This window comes from Prinia subflava, chromosome 22 (assembly GCF_021018805.1).
Source record: "Prinia subflava isolate CZ2003 ecotype Zambia chromosome 22, Cam_Psub_1.2, whole genome shotgun sequence".
Classification (NCBI taxonomy): Eukaryota; Metazoa; Chordata; class Aves; order Passeriformes; family Cisticolidae; genus Prinia; species Prinia subflava.
In genome coordinates this window covers 302,351-321,798 of record NC_086268.1, presented here as the reverse complement: position 1 = coordinate 321,798, position 19,448 = coordinate 302,351, and the positions used below count along the sequence as shown (strand labels likewise).

Genomic DNA, 19,448 nt, shown 5'->3' with positions numbered 1-19,448 from the left:
CTAGTTGCAGCTCTCCGCATCTGCCTTCGTCCTGTGTAGATTCAGATGCATTACTTTGTAAGACTTCAGTGTTTCTGACAGAGGAAAAAAAAAAGACAAAAAAAAAAAGAAGAATATACTGCTGCAGGTTTTTTTCTCTCCATGTGTCACTAAGTGAAGTTCGTGCCTTCTATAGCAAAGAGAATATTTTTTACATCCTACTAACGGTAGATTTTTTTGTAGTGAACATTTTTTGTATTTTTATTTATAAGTCTCATAAGGAAAATAGCAATGTTCAGTTGTATACCTTGAATCTGCAGTTAGAAAACAAAAAAACAACCAATAAAGTTAATTCTGTTGTCTCAGCCTGCTGTCTCCTGTTCCTGTGCCCATCAAGAGGAGGAAGAGGAGGAGGAGGAAGTGGAGGAAGGATGCATCCCACCAAGTTGGGGTGAGCCATGGGGGTACCCACAGTGGTGAGTTTGGGGTGCCTGCTCTGAGGGAGAAATTGAGGAGGTCCTATCCCTACACCAACCCCAGTGGGCGGGGGGGGGCCTCCCTGGAATGTCCGTGTCCCCATGGGCAGGGAGCATCCCCAGCACGCTGCCTGTGCTGCTGCCTGCCCGTGTGGCTCACCAGGGAGCAGAGAAGTTTGCCTCAATGAAAGTGAACTCGTTCATTTAAACCTGCCTGCAGAGCCGTCCGGCCCCCCGCTGCGTTAATTATCCTGTAGTTCCCGACTGATTGCTGTACACTAAGCTTAAGCCCTCCTTTATTTATTTACTGACTACATTAACGGCAGCGCCTGCTCTCCTTTTGTGCTGTGGCAACCCGCACAGCACCGCATGCTGCAGCTGGGCCAAGTGGGTGCTGCCAGCACCACCCAGCTGTGCCTGTGCCCAATGCGTGCTGCCCACTGCCAGCCTTGGCCTCGTGGTGCTGTTAGACATTTGTCACAGCACAGCTGGAGTCACCAAGTGCAGAGCATCATTTAGTTTTTCCCAGGGACGGATGGCATGTGCCAGTGTCAAGGCCAGGCTCATCCCCTGCCTCAGCACTTCCCAGCAGGTTGGAGGGCTGCATGTCCATTCAAAGGTCCTGATGGTGGTCCTGCCTCCCCCAGTCTCCCCAGCACAGCTCCCAGGAAGGCTTTGGGTAAGTGGTGGGGAACTTTGGTCCAGGTTCAGGCAAGCAGAGGTGGTCCTGCTGTGGGCAACCTGCGGGCTGCAGTGCCCCGGGAGGAGGGGGACGTTCAGCCTGGCACAAAGGCATTGTTATAATAACGGGGAAATCGCGGTAGGACGGGGCCTTTGTGTGCACGCTCGCGCAGCAGCTGGGAGCGATTATGCTGCAACAATGTTCTGTTCCATCAACATTATGTCCTCATTAAACCTTTATTAGGAGATTAGATTCAGATTTATTGATTTTTTTTTTTTTAAGAGGAAAATGCAGGCTTTTCTCAGAGAGATGCCTGAAACTTTTTCCCACATGCAGCACTTCCCAAAGTAGCAAGAGGGCAAAGGCAGAATCTATCTCTCCTCCAGCATGGGCAGCCTGTCCTTCCAGGAGGGGCTGAGCTGCTTGAGGGGGTTAGGTTGGGAGCATGGTGGCTTCCTAGCACAGGGAGGACAACAAGGACCAAAACATTCCATGGGATATGGCAGCACAACTGAGCACCTTGCAGTGCAGCCCTGGGGGACACTGGGGTCACGGTGGGCAGGAGAGGAATGGCTCAGGAGTCTTGCTGCCCAGTACCCTCGTCAAACACATGGGCTGGGTGGCATCACACACCCGGGTCAATGGCCCCATTGGATTTGTCTGTTGGAGCGTTTGATGTTACACGAAGGCAGCTCATTCCAGAGGGTGTTAATTGCCCGCTGCACTGATCAGGTCTGTAGCACCATCGATCTCAGCAGGATCAATGGGCTGATTTAGTGTCTCACGAACTCTTTAACTGGACACCTCATCAATAGGCAGCCACTTACAGACCATCAGCGCATTAGTGCAGGCCGGCGCTGGCAGGAGCCCACTCCACCCGTTCTCAGCCCCCGTCACTCAGAGGTAAGTTTTCCTGCAGGTGATGGCTCTGGGATGGTGAGTGGGAGTCTTGCTCTGGGGCTGGTGGGTTTGACAGCAGATGTATGAGAGCCAGGTGGTGTCAACCCACCTGTCCCCCGCCACCTGCAGGCCCACATGCAGACATGCTCCTAGAGCATGAGATGAGCCCTTATGGCATCTGCAGCACTTTCCTCTTCGCCTTGTGCCTCTGTCCTGGCAGGGGCAGATCGGCAGCAGGAGCTGGGGACCTACTGCAGCTGTGATGGCAGTGCTGCCCCCGCGCATCTCTCCCAGTACCGGTGCTCACGGAGTCAGTCCCGTTGCCATCCCGGTTTGGCCGCGGCCGGACACTGGGTCTCTCACTTTGCTAAAACTGCTGAGCACAAGCATGGTGGGGTTCTGCTGGGCAAGCGTGCCTGGGGGCCCGGGGTAGGGAATAAAGGCGGCAGCCGGGGTGTGGGGCAGGGGAGCCGAGAACAGCGGGGCCCCTGGGGCGGTGGGGATCCCTCGATGCAGGGGAGACCCCACCCGATTCCGGGGGACCCCGGGTCGGGAGGCGGCTGGGCCGGGCGGCGGGGCCGCTGTCCGCGGTGCTGAAGCCGCGGCCGTGGCCGGGGTGTGCGGGGCGCTCCGGGGGTTGGCAGGGGAAGCATGTAGAGACGTTTGGGCAGGGTCGTGGGGTCCTGGGGGCTCCTGCTCAGCTCCGCCTTCCCGCTGCGGAGCTGAGGGACGTGAGGGATGCGCCCGCCTGGATCGACAGACACTGGCGAATCCCAGAGCCAGGGAGAACCCGCCAGAGCGGGTTCCCCCGTCTCCCGCCCTGAACAATGGGCACTGCTCAGGCATCCCTCCACACCGACCAGAGGGTGCCCAGTGTGATGCTGTAAGCCAGGACGGCTGCCAAGTACACCCGGAACAGCAGGACATCCAACACGTAGCCCACTTGCAGCCACTCACGCGCAACGTCGCGGAATTCCTCCCGTTTTTCCAGGAGCTGGCGGATAGCTGTGGTCTCACGCAGGACGTCCTGTAGTGCTGCTGAGCCCTCCATCCGGCCAGCAAAGGCCAGTGCAGACCTCGTGCCCCCCACTGCCCCGCACTCCCGAGGGTCCTCACAGACATAAGGGGTCAGCTTGGCTGAGGGATCAAGAGAAGCAAATGTGAAAAACCTGTTTAGACTGGGAACTGGGATTTGTGAGGGTGAACTAGGCACCCAGTTCACCAGACAAAGAATGGCTATGTAGGCATAGATGGCTACAGAGCACCTAGACTCCGTCAGTTCCCAAAGGCCCTCTCTGTGCAACCCTTACCTGTGCTGTCATTGTTCTCCACCTGCCTGCAGGTGTCCAAGCTTTGCATCCTGCTTTGGCTGAATTTATTCCTGTCCCGGATACAGAGCAGGATAGTGGCTCTTTCCAGCAGCAGATGTTTCAGCCACTCAGGGACGTGGGGTTGCAGGTCTTGCTTGTGCACCAGGCGCACAATCAGGATGGTCTCTGTCAGGCTGATGACAAGCAGTGCCATGCACACCACAAAGTAGACACCTGCAGAGGCATCAGTGAGGTGAGTGACCTGCGAAGGCTCGGGCACAGAGCACAGGCCCAAGCAAATGCTCCCTGCTCAACTCTCAGGGCCCTGTGCTCTGTGCCCGTGACTGCTGTGGCGCTGGTCGGGTGCGCAGAACCACCGTACCTATCAACGGGGTGCCAACAGCAGTAGCTGGCAATGTGTCGGATACAATAATGAGGAAAACTGAGTAGCCCAGCAGGAGAGTGATCTTGAAGGAGACCCTCTCACCACTGTGGGGAGGTAGGTAGAATCCCACAATGTCCATAACCATCAGAAAGATGCTGGGGAGCAGCAGGCTGACGGTGTAGAAGAGGGGGCGTCTCCGGATGACTACCTGCAGGACAGAGATGGAAAAGGCTGTGAAAGGCTGAAAAAGCTGGTGTGGCTTTTTGCCAAGGCAAGTGAGGATGGTGGGAGGCATTAAGGTGAGCCAGAGGAAGGGCTCACTAGCAGGAGCCTCCCACCTGCAAGCAGGAGCTGCAGCACAGAGCAGAGACAGGGATGGGACAACTCCCTTCCCTCGTGCCACATCCCCGAGAAACACGGTGGCCAAAGGCTCTTACATAGAACTTCATCTCAGCGTAGCTGTCACTGCTCTTGACACTGAACTCCTGGAAGCGGCTGAGGACGTAGAGCAGCTCCCACTCGCCCTGGTTCATGAAGACGCTTCGGTCGAACTTGACAAGCTCCGGCTGACGCCACAGCGAGAGGTTGATATCACGAACTGAGGGGGCGGAGGAGAGGTGAGAATTAGGGGTACCCCGCCCAAAGCGCCGACAACTGCCGGCACCTCCACACCGGGCTGCGTGCCTGCCCTCCCTGCACGCTTCCCCGATCCGCTGGGGCCATCTAGAGGGACGAGCTGCCTTCTGCACGGAGCTTCAGCCCAGCAGAGGTCCTGCCCGATCCCCCGAGTCCCCTAGCCGTGGACATCCCGGCACTCACTGTGGTGCAGCCAACTGGTGAAGGTGAGAGAGCAGTTCTGGACGTCAAAGGGGAAGTTGTAGATGTCCAGGCTGCAGGCGGTCATCACCTGGATGGGTTTGAGGTTCTGCACTTCCCCGTGATGGCTGACGTAAACATAGGGGACGTGTGGGGACTTTCCAACATCCACACTGAGGACATGAGGGACAGAGATGTTGGCTGGAGAGCACTCTGGGCAGGGGTTCCTTTTGCCAAGTGGCATTTCAGGGGGGAACTGCCCAAGAGCCAGCGATTTGCCCCCTGTTCTGCTTTTTTGGTAATACCCTTGCAGGCATTTCTGCCTCCCATCAGCTCTGCCCTGCCCAGACTGCTGCCTTCTCCCAGCCCAAGAAGTGTCTGTGACATTGTCCCAGAGCTCTCAGGAGGAACTGGGAACACCTTAAATCTCCATGGAGTGGGAATGACACCAGATAGCTCCATGGGAAGGGCCAGCAGCTCTGCAGCTGCCCTTGCATTGTACTGTCTTCACAAAGCCTTTCTCCTGATATCTGGATCTCACCCCCAGCACAGTGAGGGTAATTATTGATGGCTGTGGTTAGCCAGCATTGGAAATGGCCCAACTGCCGAGCCAATCCCCATCTGCAGCTCCCCAGTGTGGGGAGGCTGCCAGCTCTGTGCCAGGAATACAAAGCATGGAACAGTACGTGCTGATGGTGAGTGAGGGAGTTCCAGTCCTGGTCTATCTCCCTTGAGACTTTGGCTGCACTCACAACTCATTGATGAGGATGTCGGGCACCCAGATGCTCTCTACGGGGAGGGAGATCTGCGTCAGGTTGTCGAAATGAGCTGGATCCCACTTGAGGAATTCATCTGTCCAGTGCTGGGGACAATGGAGAGGGGACTTGGTGGGTGAGGTCCTTCAACTCTGCCAGCACACAGACCCCAGGCTAGCACCAAGCAAGCTTTCCACCCATGGGAGAGAGGAAGGACTTATCCTTCAGCTCACACAACACCCAACAGTGCAAAACAGGGAGCATGAAAGCTGAGCCTCGAGGTTCATGTGCTACAGAGGTCTTGCCAGCCCCCAGGATGTGTTCCCCCTCATTGCTGTCCTGCAGGATTGCACACTTCCCTCACAGAAGACATGGGGGTTGGGGGTGCTTGACTCCAAAAGGGGGGGCCAGGACGGAAGGGGTGAGGTTTCATGGCTACTCACCTGCCTGTACCAGATGTAAGTGGTCAGCACCTGGTTCTTCTCATCCTGTGGGAAGATGAGAAGGGTGTCAGAACGGGGGCACTGACACTCCGGAAGATGGGCAGAGCCCGCTGGGAGGATGCTGCATGCCAGGTGCCATTCCCCTCCTTGGGACACACGCGGAACGGGAGCGCAGCACTCACCACACTGAGGATAGCGTAGACCATGAGGTCGATGGCCACGTTCGTGGTCGTTCGCCAGTCCCGCACAGGCCGGGTGCCCTTCTGGTAGTGAGCCAGGAGGTGGCGGGACAGGCGGCGCAGGGCGGGCTCGGACGGCTCCGGCATCCAGCCCCCGCGCTGGGCACCTGCTCAGCAGAGGGAGAAGGGGAGCGGGCGAGGGAGGCTGCTCGCACTGCGGCAGTGGCTGCCATCACCCTGTGTGTGCCGTCAGGATGCTGCCAGCTGCCTGCCCTCACCTACCAGTTGGGGTTTCCCATCCAACTTAAATAGGTGCATCCTGATGGGAAACAAGCCTGGACACCAGAACCATCACCTAATATGTTAATGATACCATGTGGTGTGCAGGTCAGCACTGTGACCTTCCCCAGCCTCAGAGGGCACAGCTGCCAGATTTCACCTCTCCGGACAAGTGCCAGGACAGCAGCAGCAGGGAACCACGAGGGACACGCTGCCCCCAGGTAAGTTTCAAACCATTTGCTCCCTCCAGGGGCATTTCTTTGCTTGACAGGTGGAAGCGGTGAAAGTTAGAGATGAAGCAGGATGCTAAATTAATTTATGAAGTATCTTGGTGTTTTCTTCCTGTGAGCACAGTCCCTTCACTGGTGCCAGCAGCATCAACCAAGGGCAAATTGCTTTCAGTACTGTGTCCTCACTGTCAGGCAGCTGGAACGCCACAGCTGGGCCAGGGCAGCAGTGCTACACTTGTGGCTGTTCTCTGCAGCACACCCAGCCTCAGAGTCCAATTCCAGCATAATGGAAGAGACTAATTGGAATAGATCTATGGGAACTTGGGAAAAGCTGCTGAAGGGAATTTTAATCTGTAATTTAAGCTAAAAAAAGAAAAAGCAGCAGCCTCAGCCCATCTGACATTGCTCACAAGTGGTAATACTGGGGAGCCAGCCAGGTGCATGATGCTCACCCAGGCAGGCATGAACCAACAGAGGCAGTGAGATGGGGGGAGAGGCAGTAATTAGGGTGAGGGAAGGAAATACAGGCACTGTATTTCCATCACCACAGCTTGGGCCAAGTGGCCTTTCCTGCTGCAGCTGGTGGCAGCTGGCTCACGCTTGCGCTCCTCCTTGCACCTTCTTTTCCTCACGTCCATGCCACCCATATCTGCATCAGGATGCTTTGGAAGCAGGGAAATGGCTTTGCAGTGGGAGGACTGGGCTGGGTTCACCTCAAATGCTCTTTGCTCTGCTTCAGACACCTTGCTGGTCTGCCCAGCCCAGATCTGTGCCAGGACTGTGCCAGCAACTCACCTGGTGCAACTTGGCACAACCCTGCCACAGCCCTAACACCTGGGGATCTGTCTGCACAGCCCTTCCTGCCTCCTGGTCAGCATTGCCAGGGTGAGAGTATCACTCTGCCTGCTCCTTTTCTGCCACCTTTGATGTGCTAACGGTGGGAGAAGGTTTGGGAGTTGGGTGACAGGAGCTACATGACCTATCCAGAGATCTGAGTCATTAGCCCACTGAACACTTTCAGCTGGGCTGGTGCCGAACAGCTCAAGGGTTTTTGTGCTATTTCCCAGTAATGTTATATGAGAAAATAATAATGGAATAACATGAAAATATGTTGGCCATCAATTTTGCGCTGCACAGAGCTGCAATCACAAACTATAGGCACAGCATCGTGCCCAAAACCCAGCTCTATGTTATAAGGGACAGAACGTTATATTGGAGAGAGCCCTTCATCAGGCAGGGGGCTCAGGCAGCATCTCTCCAGCAGTGGAGTGCAGGCAGGAGACCCCCACGTCTCTCTCTGTCCTCAGGGCTGGCTCTCAGCACAGCTCCAGAGCACCTCAAGACCCCGCAGTGATGAACCCACAGAGCAGAGGTGGGTTTTAAGGCTACGTTGCCTTGCTGCCAGTGTTACCCAGGCAGGATGCAACTTCAGAATGTGCACTGGAGCTCTCATGCTCCAGCTTCTCCCAGGTATGTCACTTCCCAATAGCATGAAAGTTTCCCTCAAGAGCAGCCTTTGCCTGCCACTCAGCACAGCTCAGGTTCTGGGAGGGTGCTGCTCTGTGCCGGGAGCACCCCGCTCTGCCTCAGCTCCCCAGCCCTGCCCTCGGGTCCCTCACCTTACCTGGGCTTTGTAGCGTCGAGGCCAGCGGCAGCAGGGCCAGGAGCGCCCCGAGAGCCGTGGGCACCATGGATCCGCTGGCTCCAGGCGCCGCTGGCTCGGCAGAGGACTGAGCAGAGCAGGGAGGCAGGCAGCACTCCTATGGCTTTCCCCCCGCCGTCGGGTTTTTGAGAACGCCCAATTAATCTCGCGATCAGCCTCTCCCACTGCATCAAGTTTCAGGCTGGGAGGATGCGAGTGGGGCCCACCCAGCTATCCCCCCACCCCCGCCCAGCTTCAAAAGAGCTTCCCCGTCCTCTGCCCAGGTGCCTGCTCGTGGCAAAGCAGGTTTTCGGGTACGAGCATCATGCCCATGGGCAGTGGGGGGGCACGATGGCGGGACAGGGCGCTGTAGGTGCCAGGACTGCACCAGGAGATCCTTAGCAGTTGAAAAGACAGGGAAAACCCTCTGAGAGGCAGGGAGGGGAGCCTGTCCAGGGATGTGGTACTGACACAGGGTGGGTTTCCATTCAGCAGGGGAGCAGGAAGCTCCAGATGTATCGGGCTCCCCGTCACACCCTGCGGCAGGTGGGTCTGTCCCACTGACAGTGGCTCTGACAGCCGCAGTTGGGGGCAGCATGTGCAGCCAGCCCGTGGCACTCCTGCCTGGGGGCAGCAGCTTTTCCCCAGCCTCTCCGACCAGCATCTACACTGGGGTCCGTTTTCACCGCAGAAATTTGCATTTACTGTAAATTTCAGCAAACAAAGTGCTTCCTACTGGTTTCAGCTTCCCAAAATATTTAACTTGGGGCAAACAAGACTAGAAGCAAAGCCCAGTCAAGTATTGAGTCAAAAGCCCCTCCGTGTCCACCCATGCCTGGGTGCCCTGCTCAGGCTGTGTATTCATCCCTGCGTGTCACAGCATCCTAGCCTTGGGCTGGGCAGTGTCCCTCTGCCTGGCAGGGGAGCTTCCACTCGACCCTAAGCCTCTCTAATCTTCTGTATTCCTGTATGTCCACACTGTGCTTGTGTGTGTTGCAGGTGCCTATGCCCCCACGAAGCTGCCAGCTGCTGGAAATCCTGGGGAAGCGGCAGGCAGGGACCAAAGCCTGCAGCAGTGGTGTAGAGCAAATTGCATCAGATGCCGGCATGGAGTCACTTAAACGAGGTAAGAATTAGTGCGGGGCCCTGATGAACTCCCCCTTGGCTGCCAACAGCGGTGTCAGGGAGAGAGCGAGAGCAGAGCTGGGGCTAATTTGATTTCTCGGCTCCGTTAGCGGCTGGCAAGTCACTTCCCAGGGAGCGCCAGCAGCTCACAGCGCTCTCCCCTTATTGAATCTGGGTAATGAAAATCACGGGCAGCGCCACCAAGGTGCTGGGGACTGTGCCCTGCTCTGTCCCCTCTCCTCCAGCCTCCTGCGTCTGCAGCCGGCAGGATGAGGCCAAGGGGGAGTGGACTGCTCCAGTGGAGCCTCTGCTGTAGCAACATTAACTCTGAATTTTCTCCCTTGGGTTTTACATCTTCATCTTAAAGAGATTTTAATGTAGTTCCTATCAGCCCTCCTGTTATTGGATATCTAATTAGCGTGATCTACTGTAGCCTCGTGTTCCGCGCGCATGCAGGGGGCTCTTGCGGGACATTTTGTGGGACGGCTGATATCAATCGGCAGCGCCCAGATCAGATTTACTTTCCGAAATAGCATAATGGGATTTTATTAGCCCTGTAATCTGCTGCACGGTAATTGCTTTTCTGGGAATCGAAGTGCTCAGCGCCTGAGGCTTCCCACAGCTCAGCCCTGCATCCAGTCCAGGCTCTGCTGCAGCCAGGCATGGCAGCACCTCTGCACCGGGATGGACGAGCACCCAGGCCTCCCTCCTGGAGCAGCTATGCTGCAAGCAGGTTCCCAGCTGGGCAAGCAGATATTTAGCCTGGAGATGCAGCAGTCTCAGAGGCTGGGGGAGTACAAGGGCACAAGCACAAGATCCCTCAACATGTGATGGCACAAGTGATGCTCTGCATTCCCTCCTCACTCCAACCTGACCTTATCCCTAGTCCTGGGTGCACAGCATTATGCACTATATTCCTTTGGCAGCTCCCACTCCATGCCACGGAATGTGCTGGGGCTGTTGGGCTGTGGCAAGAACATGGCTGGGCTCTGCACAGGATGGGGTGTTGTAGCCAGGCTGGGGACCACAGCAGGAACAGGGAGAGAGGTCTCAATTGTGGTGCTTGCCGGCGCGGAGTGGGCAGGAGAGGGAAGCAGCTCTCCTTCAGGCTGCCAGTGCTCGCCTTTCAGAGCGCGTTTGGAGCGTCAAAAACAATAAAGCATCAGCAAGGAGCCCTGGCAGCACAGCTGCCTGATGGCCCCGGCCCCATCACGCGCCCGAGGCCGCCCATTACTGAGCCTCACGCTCCCCGAATTGCATGTCTGCTACGATTTAACGCCGCGAGACATGAGACAAACACTGCAGGCAGGCAGGGCCGCCAGCTTGGGCACGGCCAGGCGCAGAACAGCCCCCGCTGCCATGGCACCCTGCACCCAGGGCAGGGTCCCTGTGCATCCCTGTGTCTGCAAAGGGCTGGGGGACACATAGGATCTTTCCTCTGGCACTCACCTTGTGCAGCTCCAACACCAAAGCACAGACCAAGTGCCATGAACAGCTCAGTGTGGTGCCCTTGGCTAATTAAATTTAATTTAGGGATGCTGGTAGCTTTGTCCCATGGGTGCAAACTGCACAGCCCTAGGAGACGCCAAAATTGCCCATTCCAGGTACCATGCCCATCCTCACCCCAGTGAAAAAGCCCAATGCTTTTAAATCCCCCAGAGAAGGGGTGGGAGTGTTTTCCTTTCAAGTCCTCTCTTTCATTAGACACCCTTCAGGTATTTGCAATATTCTGCTACTGTTTCATTACCACTAAAGCCAGGTAATAAGTACATGAAGGTATTTAGAGCCCATTGCTGTTAATGAAGGAGATCTGGCTGATACTGACTGGGATGGCAACTGTGTGTCACAGGCTGAGCACCATCCAAGGTCAGACAAGAGCTGCCCTTTTGCGAGCAGACCCGGCTGTTTTGTCTTGTATATCTGTCTTTTCCTTTTTCCTTTTATTTTTGAAGGAGACCTGTGCCAGAGGCTCACTGGGCGGGAGAGGGACAGTGGGCTCCAGTGCTGTTGTGGCCACATGTTGCCACCTTGGAAAAGTCCCCATCCCCAAGGCAGGTTTGCAGCAGGAATTTTGCGCAGATGACTGCCTTGATGTAAAAGCCTCGTGTCTGAAAAAGTCTTGCAGAAAAGTCTTACGCTTCTTGTTTCTCTTGAAATTCAATCCATGGAGGACTGTGGCAGTGCTGGAGAGGTTGGACATGCTGCAGTGTGTGGGAACAGACCTGGAGGGGAGAGTAATAAAAGACAATCTACTCAGGTTTGGGGGGTTTTAAAGCACTTACTGCTTCATTTTGCTAAGTCAAAGCTGTATGGCAAGATCTCGGGACATGGAAGGAGAGGGCATGTCTGCAGCTTGCTCTGTCTGACAGTGTACAGTCTCCCCCATAGTAAATCATCTTTGATGTAACAGTGCTGTGACTGCACTTAATGCTGCAAACAAAGTGTTCTACACCCTAGTTAATTATCACAGCATTAATCAGGCTGCTAAACGTTAAACATGGCCTGGACAAACCTGGAGCTAAAAATACAGGTCTGAGTTTATCTTTGTGACAGGGACATTCAGAATTTTTATGGTTAATAGTTTTTTTAAGGTAGGAAAATCCTGGGGACCCTTACTTGAGCACTGCAATTGGGGTAGAGCACCATTCCCTCCACCATTCATGGGGGTCCCAGGGTGAAAATCACAGTGCCCAGCAGTACCTCCCTATCTCTCACTATTAATAGCCTGGCAGGCTCCCAAAATGAGTGGACTTTCTTACTTTGTTGCATTCAGTGGTTGTCTTGTTTTTTCCTTCGCACATCAGGGAAATTGGCTAACATCGGCTTCCTCAGTTTTACCTTATCTACGCTGGTACCTCCTCCCTCTTGCCTCCCACATTCCTCATCTGGAGTACCAGGGAACCGAGACAATCAACCCACATTGAGGTCCCCACACCTCTTCCAAAACAAAAGGCAAGGGACTGTCTGTGACTACCCAGGACAAATCCAAGTGTGGGAGATACCCACCCAGCTCGGACAGTGCATTTTCATGGGAAAATTTGCAACCAGGTTATGGCAGTGGCACCACCTGACCCGACTATCTTCTTCCTCCTGCTGTGCCACAGCTCCGCTGGAAACGCCAAAGCCGTCAGTGTCACAGGAGCCTCAGTGCTCGGTGGGGACAAACCCAGGCCGACGATTTCAACTGACACATCCCTGATGATGCAGGAGAGTTTCTCACCAGTTTCCTCCAAGACAGCTGAGCCCCTCTGGCTCCTCAGGTGGAGCCAAGTTGCCTGAGCCACATCTCATCCACGGGTGCAATGGCTGTGCTGCCGACAGCGTGGGGTCTGCACAGATACACGTGTACCCTGGATCCCGGGGGCCCCTTGCTGGGACGTCTCCATTTCAGTACCGCTTTATTAAGAGAAAGGTAGAATACGGGCTGTGCAAAGAACACAGAGCCCTCTGGCTCAGCAAATCTGAGAGATACCTATTTCCTGCTGATTTACTCAGGCCCGACAAAACATGGGTTTGGAGGGAACAGAAAGCAGGTGCCGGCCCATGGTTGTTTTGAACCTTTTCCTGGCGGTTTTCCCCCGGGGCGCACCCAGCCCTGGGGCATCCCGGTCCCGTCGCGCATCCTCCATCACCCGCCCCGTTCGCAGCCTCCCGCCCGGGCGGCACCGGGCCAGCGCAGGCGAACACGTGTCAGACGTAGGACCAAAATAAGGGCGGGGGTGTTGTTATTGTTGTAATTAAAAGAAAATAATTCACTTTTATCAGTATAGGGGGGCGCGGCCAGGGCAGAGCGCCGGCTGGGGCCGGTGTTCCCGACTGCTGGTGTAAGGACGGGGGAGAACGGGCTCGGCGGCCGAGGCGATGATCGGGGTCTTCTCGGGGGGGAACACTGGCGGACAGACGGACGCGCAGATGCGCACGGGCGGACAGACGGACGCGCTCGGCCGGACACGGCCCCGGCGGGCGGCGCGGCCGGAACCGGAGCGGCCGCGCGTGCGCGCTCTGCGGGGACGGCGCCGCTGCCGGCGGCCCCATGACGGCCGAGCTGCGGGCCCGGGGCGGCGGCGGCGAGGTGAGACCGCGGGGCCGGCGGGATCGGACCGCGGGGCCGGCGGGGGGCGTTGGGGCGGGGGAGCGGCAGGGCGAGACCGCGGGGCCGCGAGGAGGGTGGCGGGCGGCGACCCCCGCGCGGTGCCGGGGCTGCTGCCGGACCGACCCTCCCAGCGCGGCGGCCCCGCCGTGCCCCGAGCCCGCGGCCCGCGGCCGCTCGGGGCCGGTCCGCAGCGCTTCCCCGCCCTGCGCGCTCTCGGCGCCCCGTCCCGTCGGGCAGCGCTGCCGGCCGCGCGTGTTTCGTTGGGAATAACGGGCGCCGCGCGCGGGGCGCCGGTACCACGGGAACGGGCTCGGGCGGGCGCTCAGACCCGCCTGCTCTGCCGGGAGCACACACGCGTGTTCCCTCCCCGCCGCCGAGCAGCATCTCCTGGGGCAAGTTAACGAAAACTGTTGCTCCCAAACTTCAGGGCTCTGCGTAAATTGTCTCTGAAGGGAACGGACCCGGACCCGAGGCTGTGTCAGTGCTCAGGGAACTGAAGCCCAGACATCCCGAATTGACAGACAGGGGTCTGCACTGCTCTGTAGTATCTCTGTGCTCTTAGGACCCGAGATGCGTTTCCAAGAGGTCAGAGTTACAGGGTGGGATGGGATGAGGGTATCAGCCCTTTGGTTGTGAGTTTGAAGTGGCATTTGTGCAGCAACCATGCCCCGGTCTTGTGGGTACAGTGACCGGGTAGTGCCCACGGTGTGCATCTTGCACACGTTAATGCAGGACGAAGTTGCTGCCTTCTGCTTCTTTTTGTGACGGATATTGGTTTGTGACAGCCTTGGCCAGGAACATGGGCTTTGTTCCTGCTGCCACCTGTGGGTTTCCAGCCCTCTCCATATCCATTTTCTCCCATGATAAAAAGCATGCCTGAGGTGTGGAGGCTGAAGGCCAAGGCTCTGTGTGCCTCTTCTGTGCTGCAACCTTCCTCCTCCTTGCATACAGTTGTTTCTGGAAGCCCCTTGAACTCCTGTACTGCATTTGCATTTCCCTGTTCACAGTTTTTCAACAAAACAAACTTCTGAGGGTGGTGAGTCACCTCGGAGCAGGGAAAAGAGCAAAATCTATTCCATCATTCCTGGCTGACCTTGTAATTTTATCTCTAGTACCCTCCTTCCTCTCAGCCTCCTGGTTTTGTACTCATCTCTTGTTGCTGTAATTTAATACTAATAGGATTTGGGTTTGGTTTGTTATTTTTCCAGCAGGTAGGGCTTTGGTTCAGTTTGGATTTGCAAGTGCAGGGTGTGTTAGCAGTGGCAGCACACTGGTGTTAATTACCAGCTACAGAGCTTGTTTTATAGCCCCATGGCGCGTAACCTCAGAAAGCAATAACCAGACTAGTTATGGCAACAAAACCACACACACTCCCCAAAATCTTCACAAATTAGTTGCACATAGAGTGGTTTCTGGTGGCTTTTGTGGGCTGCCAGGCAGCCATAACCCTCTTGAAAGTGGTACAGGATAAGCTCTCTGCTGTTAGCACAAACCTTTTCTCAAAGGCTGAATAAAAACACGCAGAAACTGGTGAAATATTAAATGGTAACTTAGAGCAGAGGATCAGTAATTGGCTTTTATTCTTACAGCAAGTTTTGTGAGTTCTCTGTTTGATGGAACAGAAAAACCTCAGAAAATCATGCCCTGTCCTGCCTCTGGTTTCATTATTATAATGCAGTGTATTAGCAAGGGTGTTTGTGAAGTTTTTTTCTCCACTGGAAAAATCTGCCCCACGGCATAGGGTGGGGTCAGCCGACACGCATGGCACACGCTAAGGCAGCAAAATTAGCAACATGATTTAAGTGGTTTGCGTTTGTGAGAGTATGTCTGCCCCGAGCCTCTCAGCCTTGGCTCCTCATCAGGCAGCTTTTCCTGGGGCTGCTGAGGTGTTCCAGTGCATCTTGACTTTTCTCAGGATAAAAAGAGTGCGTGGAACGAGTTGAGGGGGATTGAACACACATATGTGCTCTTTCCCATAAAAATTGAGCAAAAGTAGTATTTTAAATGGGACTACCATGAATAACTTGACAAGAGAATTGCCACCAAAAATAATCTAGGAGTTTTTTTGTTTTAACAGCTGACACAGGTACATGCTGTCTTTGTGTGTGGAGTAGCATCCATCACCAGTATGGGTGGGGGGCTCAAAGGCAATTGTCTCATTACTCACTGAGTGAAACTGGAACTTGTGCTCGAGTGCACTGAAAGCATCTTGGGTTTTTTCTCAATGGTGAGAATAAGTAGAAATTTGAGTTCATTTGCCTGCAGCTGTGCTGGTTAAGGTTAATTAAAAGTGTGATCTTAAGGAACTGGGATTGATTGGGCTGTGCTGACTGCAGGATCCTGGACAGCCTCTGTAAATCAGGATACACGACACAGACACAGCAGTTGTTCCTGCTGTAATGTCCTTCCCATACCACGTGCAATGCCAGCATTATGGAGCTGCATCTCAGTTGGCACCCAGACTGAGCTGTTGGCAGCAGCATCAGCTGAACTGCAGCCATGAGAGGGGTGGTGGGACCCCAGTGCTGGGAGGCTCCTTGTGGAGAGCTGCCTCTCCTAGTAGTCATTGACTGAGGCTATTTGTGCTTGCCATGTGCAGTGACCACCCTGCCGTGGTGGTCGTAAGCCTAGGCTGCAAAGATTTTATAAGTCTGGTAAAGAGAATTTCTGTAATAATTTTAAGTGGCTGAACCGGTTGTGAACCTTAGCATGGGGCCTTGAGCAGCGAGTGTCTTGCCAGACCTCGAGTGGTCTGTGTGGAGTGGGAAGGAGGAGCAGTGACAGGCTCCTGGGCCCTTGCTCTGACACCTTATTGTGAGTAAGAAGTGACATGCACAAATGGCATGTGCCACCACACTGAAAATAGCTCCTGACAGTGCCCTGGGAGCAGGCGGCTGCCTTATATGTCCTGCTGCACATGCTGCTGCCTTGGGGGTGGGGAAGCCCCTTCCCACCACAGGTGCTGCACATCCCACAGCCAATAGCAAGGATAGCCTGTCCTCCCAGGCCTGCCTGCATTCTCCTGAAGATACAAGGGGTTGAATGTTAGTTTGTGAATTTACCAGGGAAAAAACCTGAGTGCAGTGTTCAAGCTGATGTTGGTGTTTGCATTAAGCAAGTGTGATTTGGCTTGTGTCAGTATGTCAGCAGAAAGGAAGGAAAGAAGCAGTGCTCTGCTGAACCCTCAGCAAGCCTTGCAGAAACAGCTTGATGTCCATCCTGGTCACCTTTTCACATTAACTTTCTTTATTTCTTGCACATAGGATTGCCAAGTGCTCTTAAACCAGATGAAAGAGATCACAGGAATTCAGGATTCAGCATTCCTGCTTGCTGCTCTAAAGGTTTGTATATATTGCCATTGTTTTGGGGAACGAGAGCTCTGATTTTTGTCCAAAAAGTCAGACAAGTTCAGGCTCCCACCCAGCATAGCACACAAGTATTTGCTGATGTGTTTGTGAGCTGATTATGAGCTGGTCCTTGTTGGAATGATCCATGCATGGCCTGTGAGAGCGATCCGGGATCACCCTGGGTGCATGAAAGGCAAAGGGCGAATCCTTTGCAGTTCTGCTCGTCACTAGTGCTTTGCTTTCCCCTATCATTCCACCAGGCTGCTGATGGAGATCTCATGGAAGCAGTCACCTTCCTGACAGAGGACCCCACTCCAGAGCCAGTGCAGAACCCAGCTGCTGCAGAGCCATCCGCCTGGGAAGGGAGCGCAGCGGGCAAACAGCTCCCACAGGGTGAGCTTCACCTCTGCTCACCCCTACAGCTTCATGTGTTTGTGTGAGCCCAGAGGGGAAGTATCCATCCTCCCTGCTTCTGCCAGCAGTACATCCCTCCAGCTTCTATTCTGGTGCATATTTTGCCAGTACTGATCACTTAGTAGTGTTTTAATAATGTTTGGAGATGACACATCACAGTTAAAAAGCTGATGTTCCTGTCTCATTATTTCAAGAGCTCTGAACTGTTTCCTTAAGCTCTGAACTCAGCTGTAAGGAAATCTGGGTAGTACACAGCTGCATGCTCTGCCCTGTTCTCCTCATTCAGCTCACTCAGTGGCTTCTAGGTTGCCTGGCATGATCTGAGCAGGGATTTCTGTTTAAAACCTCAGCAGAAAATTTTGCTTGTATTGATGGAAGGGCCGTATTTCTGAAGTGTGATGTTTTCTAGAATTTCCTCTTAAAGAGAATGTTTGCTGCTGCTGATGGAAAACTGATCAGAATGCTGCCTCCACTTCTAGATGTTAGTGCTGCACCTGCCCCTCACCAGCAAGACAATCTCTGCACAGCCAACACTGTCAGACCACTGGAATCACCAAAAGCTCCAGATGTAGAAAGGGGTGCAGCTGAAAGGTCAGTGGAGCTGTAAGTGGCATCCCCACTTTGGTTTTCCCAAGTATCATAAGTGGGTTCTGAAGCTGGTAACTGTAGAAGTAACATGGGTCACCTGCCAGGTGGACTGACTGGCTGGAGGGGAGTTTGATTCCTGTAGCTCTCGTGAGTCTTTGGGAGGTGTTTTACAGCACAGTGTTTATCTCCTGGGACAGACCACAGGACACCCATTCTGCTGAAAGCAAAAACCGCTCCAAAAGGAAACGCTGTGAAGTCTGGGGAGAGAACCCCAAGCAGAATGACTGGAGAAGAGCGGGTGACTGGCCTGTTGGAATGAAAAATATCGGAAATACGTGTTGGTTTAGTGCGGTTATACAGGTAATCTGCAAAAAAGTTTTATTTTTCTAGTATCAAACTTGCTGTGGTCTTGGAGTCAGAATGTTTCTCAGTTAGAAGTAGACATGCAGCAGTTTTGTGATGAGTAAATGTGACCCTGCTCAAACACAGAAATTTCTGGATTTATGTGATGTGACTGTGATGTGTTCTGGAGCTGTACAGAAAGAGCCAAAGAGCAGTTAAACAGGCTTTGCTTAAAAATAGCTACAGATACAGAGAATCTGTGTGTCCGTATGCAGGGAGCTGTGCAGTGATGGCCAAGTGCCTACTGAAATGATAAAAGCTTGCCAGGCAAAGTGAACAGATAATTTAATTTTACTGCAGTTATTGTTGGCTCGATAACACATGGTGTATCATATTTCTGTTAATGGAATACACTGGCATAGATGCTTGAACAAATAAACAACTAGGCAGCATATATTATTAGTAATGACCTGAAGAAGAGACAATAGTAAGTGGAACTGAGCAGATTTGTCTCTCCTAACCATTTTACATCAGCAGAGAGATGTTAATCATTTGTCTTCAGTTCGGAGAGAAGTAAGAAAGCAGCAAATGGCTTTTCTCACCATGGCTTGTTCTTAAGTGCTTTTCTGAGCCTGCCTGTGCAGAATAGAGTGATTTTCCTAAAGGGTTTATATCTATACTAGAAATGGCAGGATGAGATTTCATCCTTGAGTGGGTACAAACATGCTGATGATCTCAAAGGTCTGTTCCAGCCTGGTCAGTTCTATGATTCTGATTCTGTGCTGGTCCAGCACAGGAACTGCTCACATTGTAAATGTGCTTTCAGTAACACAGGACCACTGGGAACGTGAAGTTCGCCAAAGAAACCTGTCAAGTCAGAGTGAAAACAGGGCATCAGATTGCAGTGAGTCCAATCCTTGCAGGTGTTGACCAAGCTTTACCTCTCCTCTCCTTTCAGTCTCTGTTTCAGTTGCCAGAATTCCGGAGGCTGGTCCTTGGGTACTCCCTCCCACAGAATGTGCTTGAAAGTTGTCATAGTCACACTGTAAGTTTTCATTGAGAAATGCTGTCAAGTTTCCCTCTTTTGTGCTGTAGCATTCTGCTCTTTCTCTAACCAGATTTAATTTGGGGCCATCTGAGACCTGGAGCTTTAAAATTATCTGGCTATGTTTAAGATAAATTTAGGAAATTCTCAAAGACAGAATCAGGATAGGAAGAAAAGAGAGCTGCTTCTTGTACCCCTGTCCTCTAAAGCCTTTAACTGCTTTGTGGGGAGATGTTTTTCCCATAAAACTTCTTTGGCAGCCCCAAATTGGTTTGCATGTGTGGTAGAAGAACTGGTATTTGAGCCAGTGTGCAGCTGGTTGGGTACCTTTTATAAGATGTGCATGTGGTGTTCAGTAGCACTAAGTTTTAAGATGATGTTTTTTAGAGCTGCAGGAAGGCTTTGACTTTTCTTCTTT

The 19,448-nt window shown here is 53.8% G+C and overlaps 2 protein-coding genes across 6 annotated transcripts in view; one reads left to right on the top strand and one right to left on the bottom strand.

Moving 5' to 3' along the window:
* Positions 1–489: 489 nt before the first annotated feature.
* LOC134561154 (5-hydroxytryptamine receptor 3A-like) lies at positions 490–8,291 on the bottom strand. The gene is made up of 9 exons (XM_063417877.1): positions 8,059–8,291; positions 5,929–6,092; positions 5,747–5,791; positions 5,301–5,410; positions 4,552–4,721; positions 4,170–4,330; positions 3,730–3,940; positions 3,348–3,581; positions 490–3,174 (listed from the first exon to the last, which is right to left on the bottom strand). Exons 1-9 carry the CDS (start codon positions 8,123–8,125, stop codon positions 2,876–2,878), a joined length of 1,461 nt encoding a protein of 486 aa, XP_063273947.1. The 5' UTR covers positions 8,126–8,291; the 3' UTR covers positions 490–2,875.
* Positions 6,092–19,448, top strand: part of USP28 (ubiquitin specific peptidase 28) — a 27,602-nt gene continuing 14,245 nt past the window's right edge. Inside the window, exons 1-8 of one of the 5 annotated variants that reach the window (XM_063417868.1) lie at positions 6,092–6,425; positions 7,742–7,904; positions 9,076–9,202; positions 16,558–16,635; positions 16,902–17,034; positions 17,535–17,658; positions 17,841–18,003; positions 18,944–19,030. In XM_063417868.1, the coding sequence (XP_063273938.1) occupies positions 9,176–9,202; positions 16,558–16,635; positions 16,902–17,034; positions 17,535–17,658; positions 17,841–18,003; positions 18,944–19,030 (612 nt within the window). In that variant the 5' untranslated portion in view covers positions 6,092–6,425; positions 7,742–7,904; positions 9,076–9,175. Of the gene's footprint in view, positions 6,426–7,741; positions 7,905–9,075; positions 9,203–12,993; positions 13,274–16,557; positions 16,636–16,901; positions 17,035–17,464; positions 17,659–17,840; positions 18,004–18,943; positions 19,031–19,448 lie in introns of those variants that run through there. The other 4 variants (XM_063417869.1, XM_063417866.1, XM_063417867.1 and 1 more) reach the window with 4 other exon arrangements.

What these genes read in the sequence shown, in the direction of transcription:
- LOC134561154 (XM_063417877.1), bottom strand. Translation starts at nt 8,125, where the DNA reads ATGGTGCCCACGGCTCTCGGGGCGCTCCTGGCCCTGCTGCCGCTGGCC. An exon ending in CACCAGTTGGCTGCACCACA is followed by an intron (nt 4,331 to 4,551) that starts GTGAGTGCCGGG and finishes CCGCCCCCTCAG; the next exon opens with TTCGTGATATCAACCTCTCG. An exon ending in GGAGAACAATGACAGCACAG is followed by an intron (nt 3,175 to 3,347) that starts GTAAGGGTTGCA and finishes TTGATCCCTCAG; the next exon opens with CCAAGCTGACCCCTTATGTC.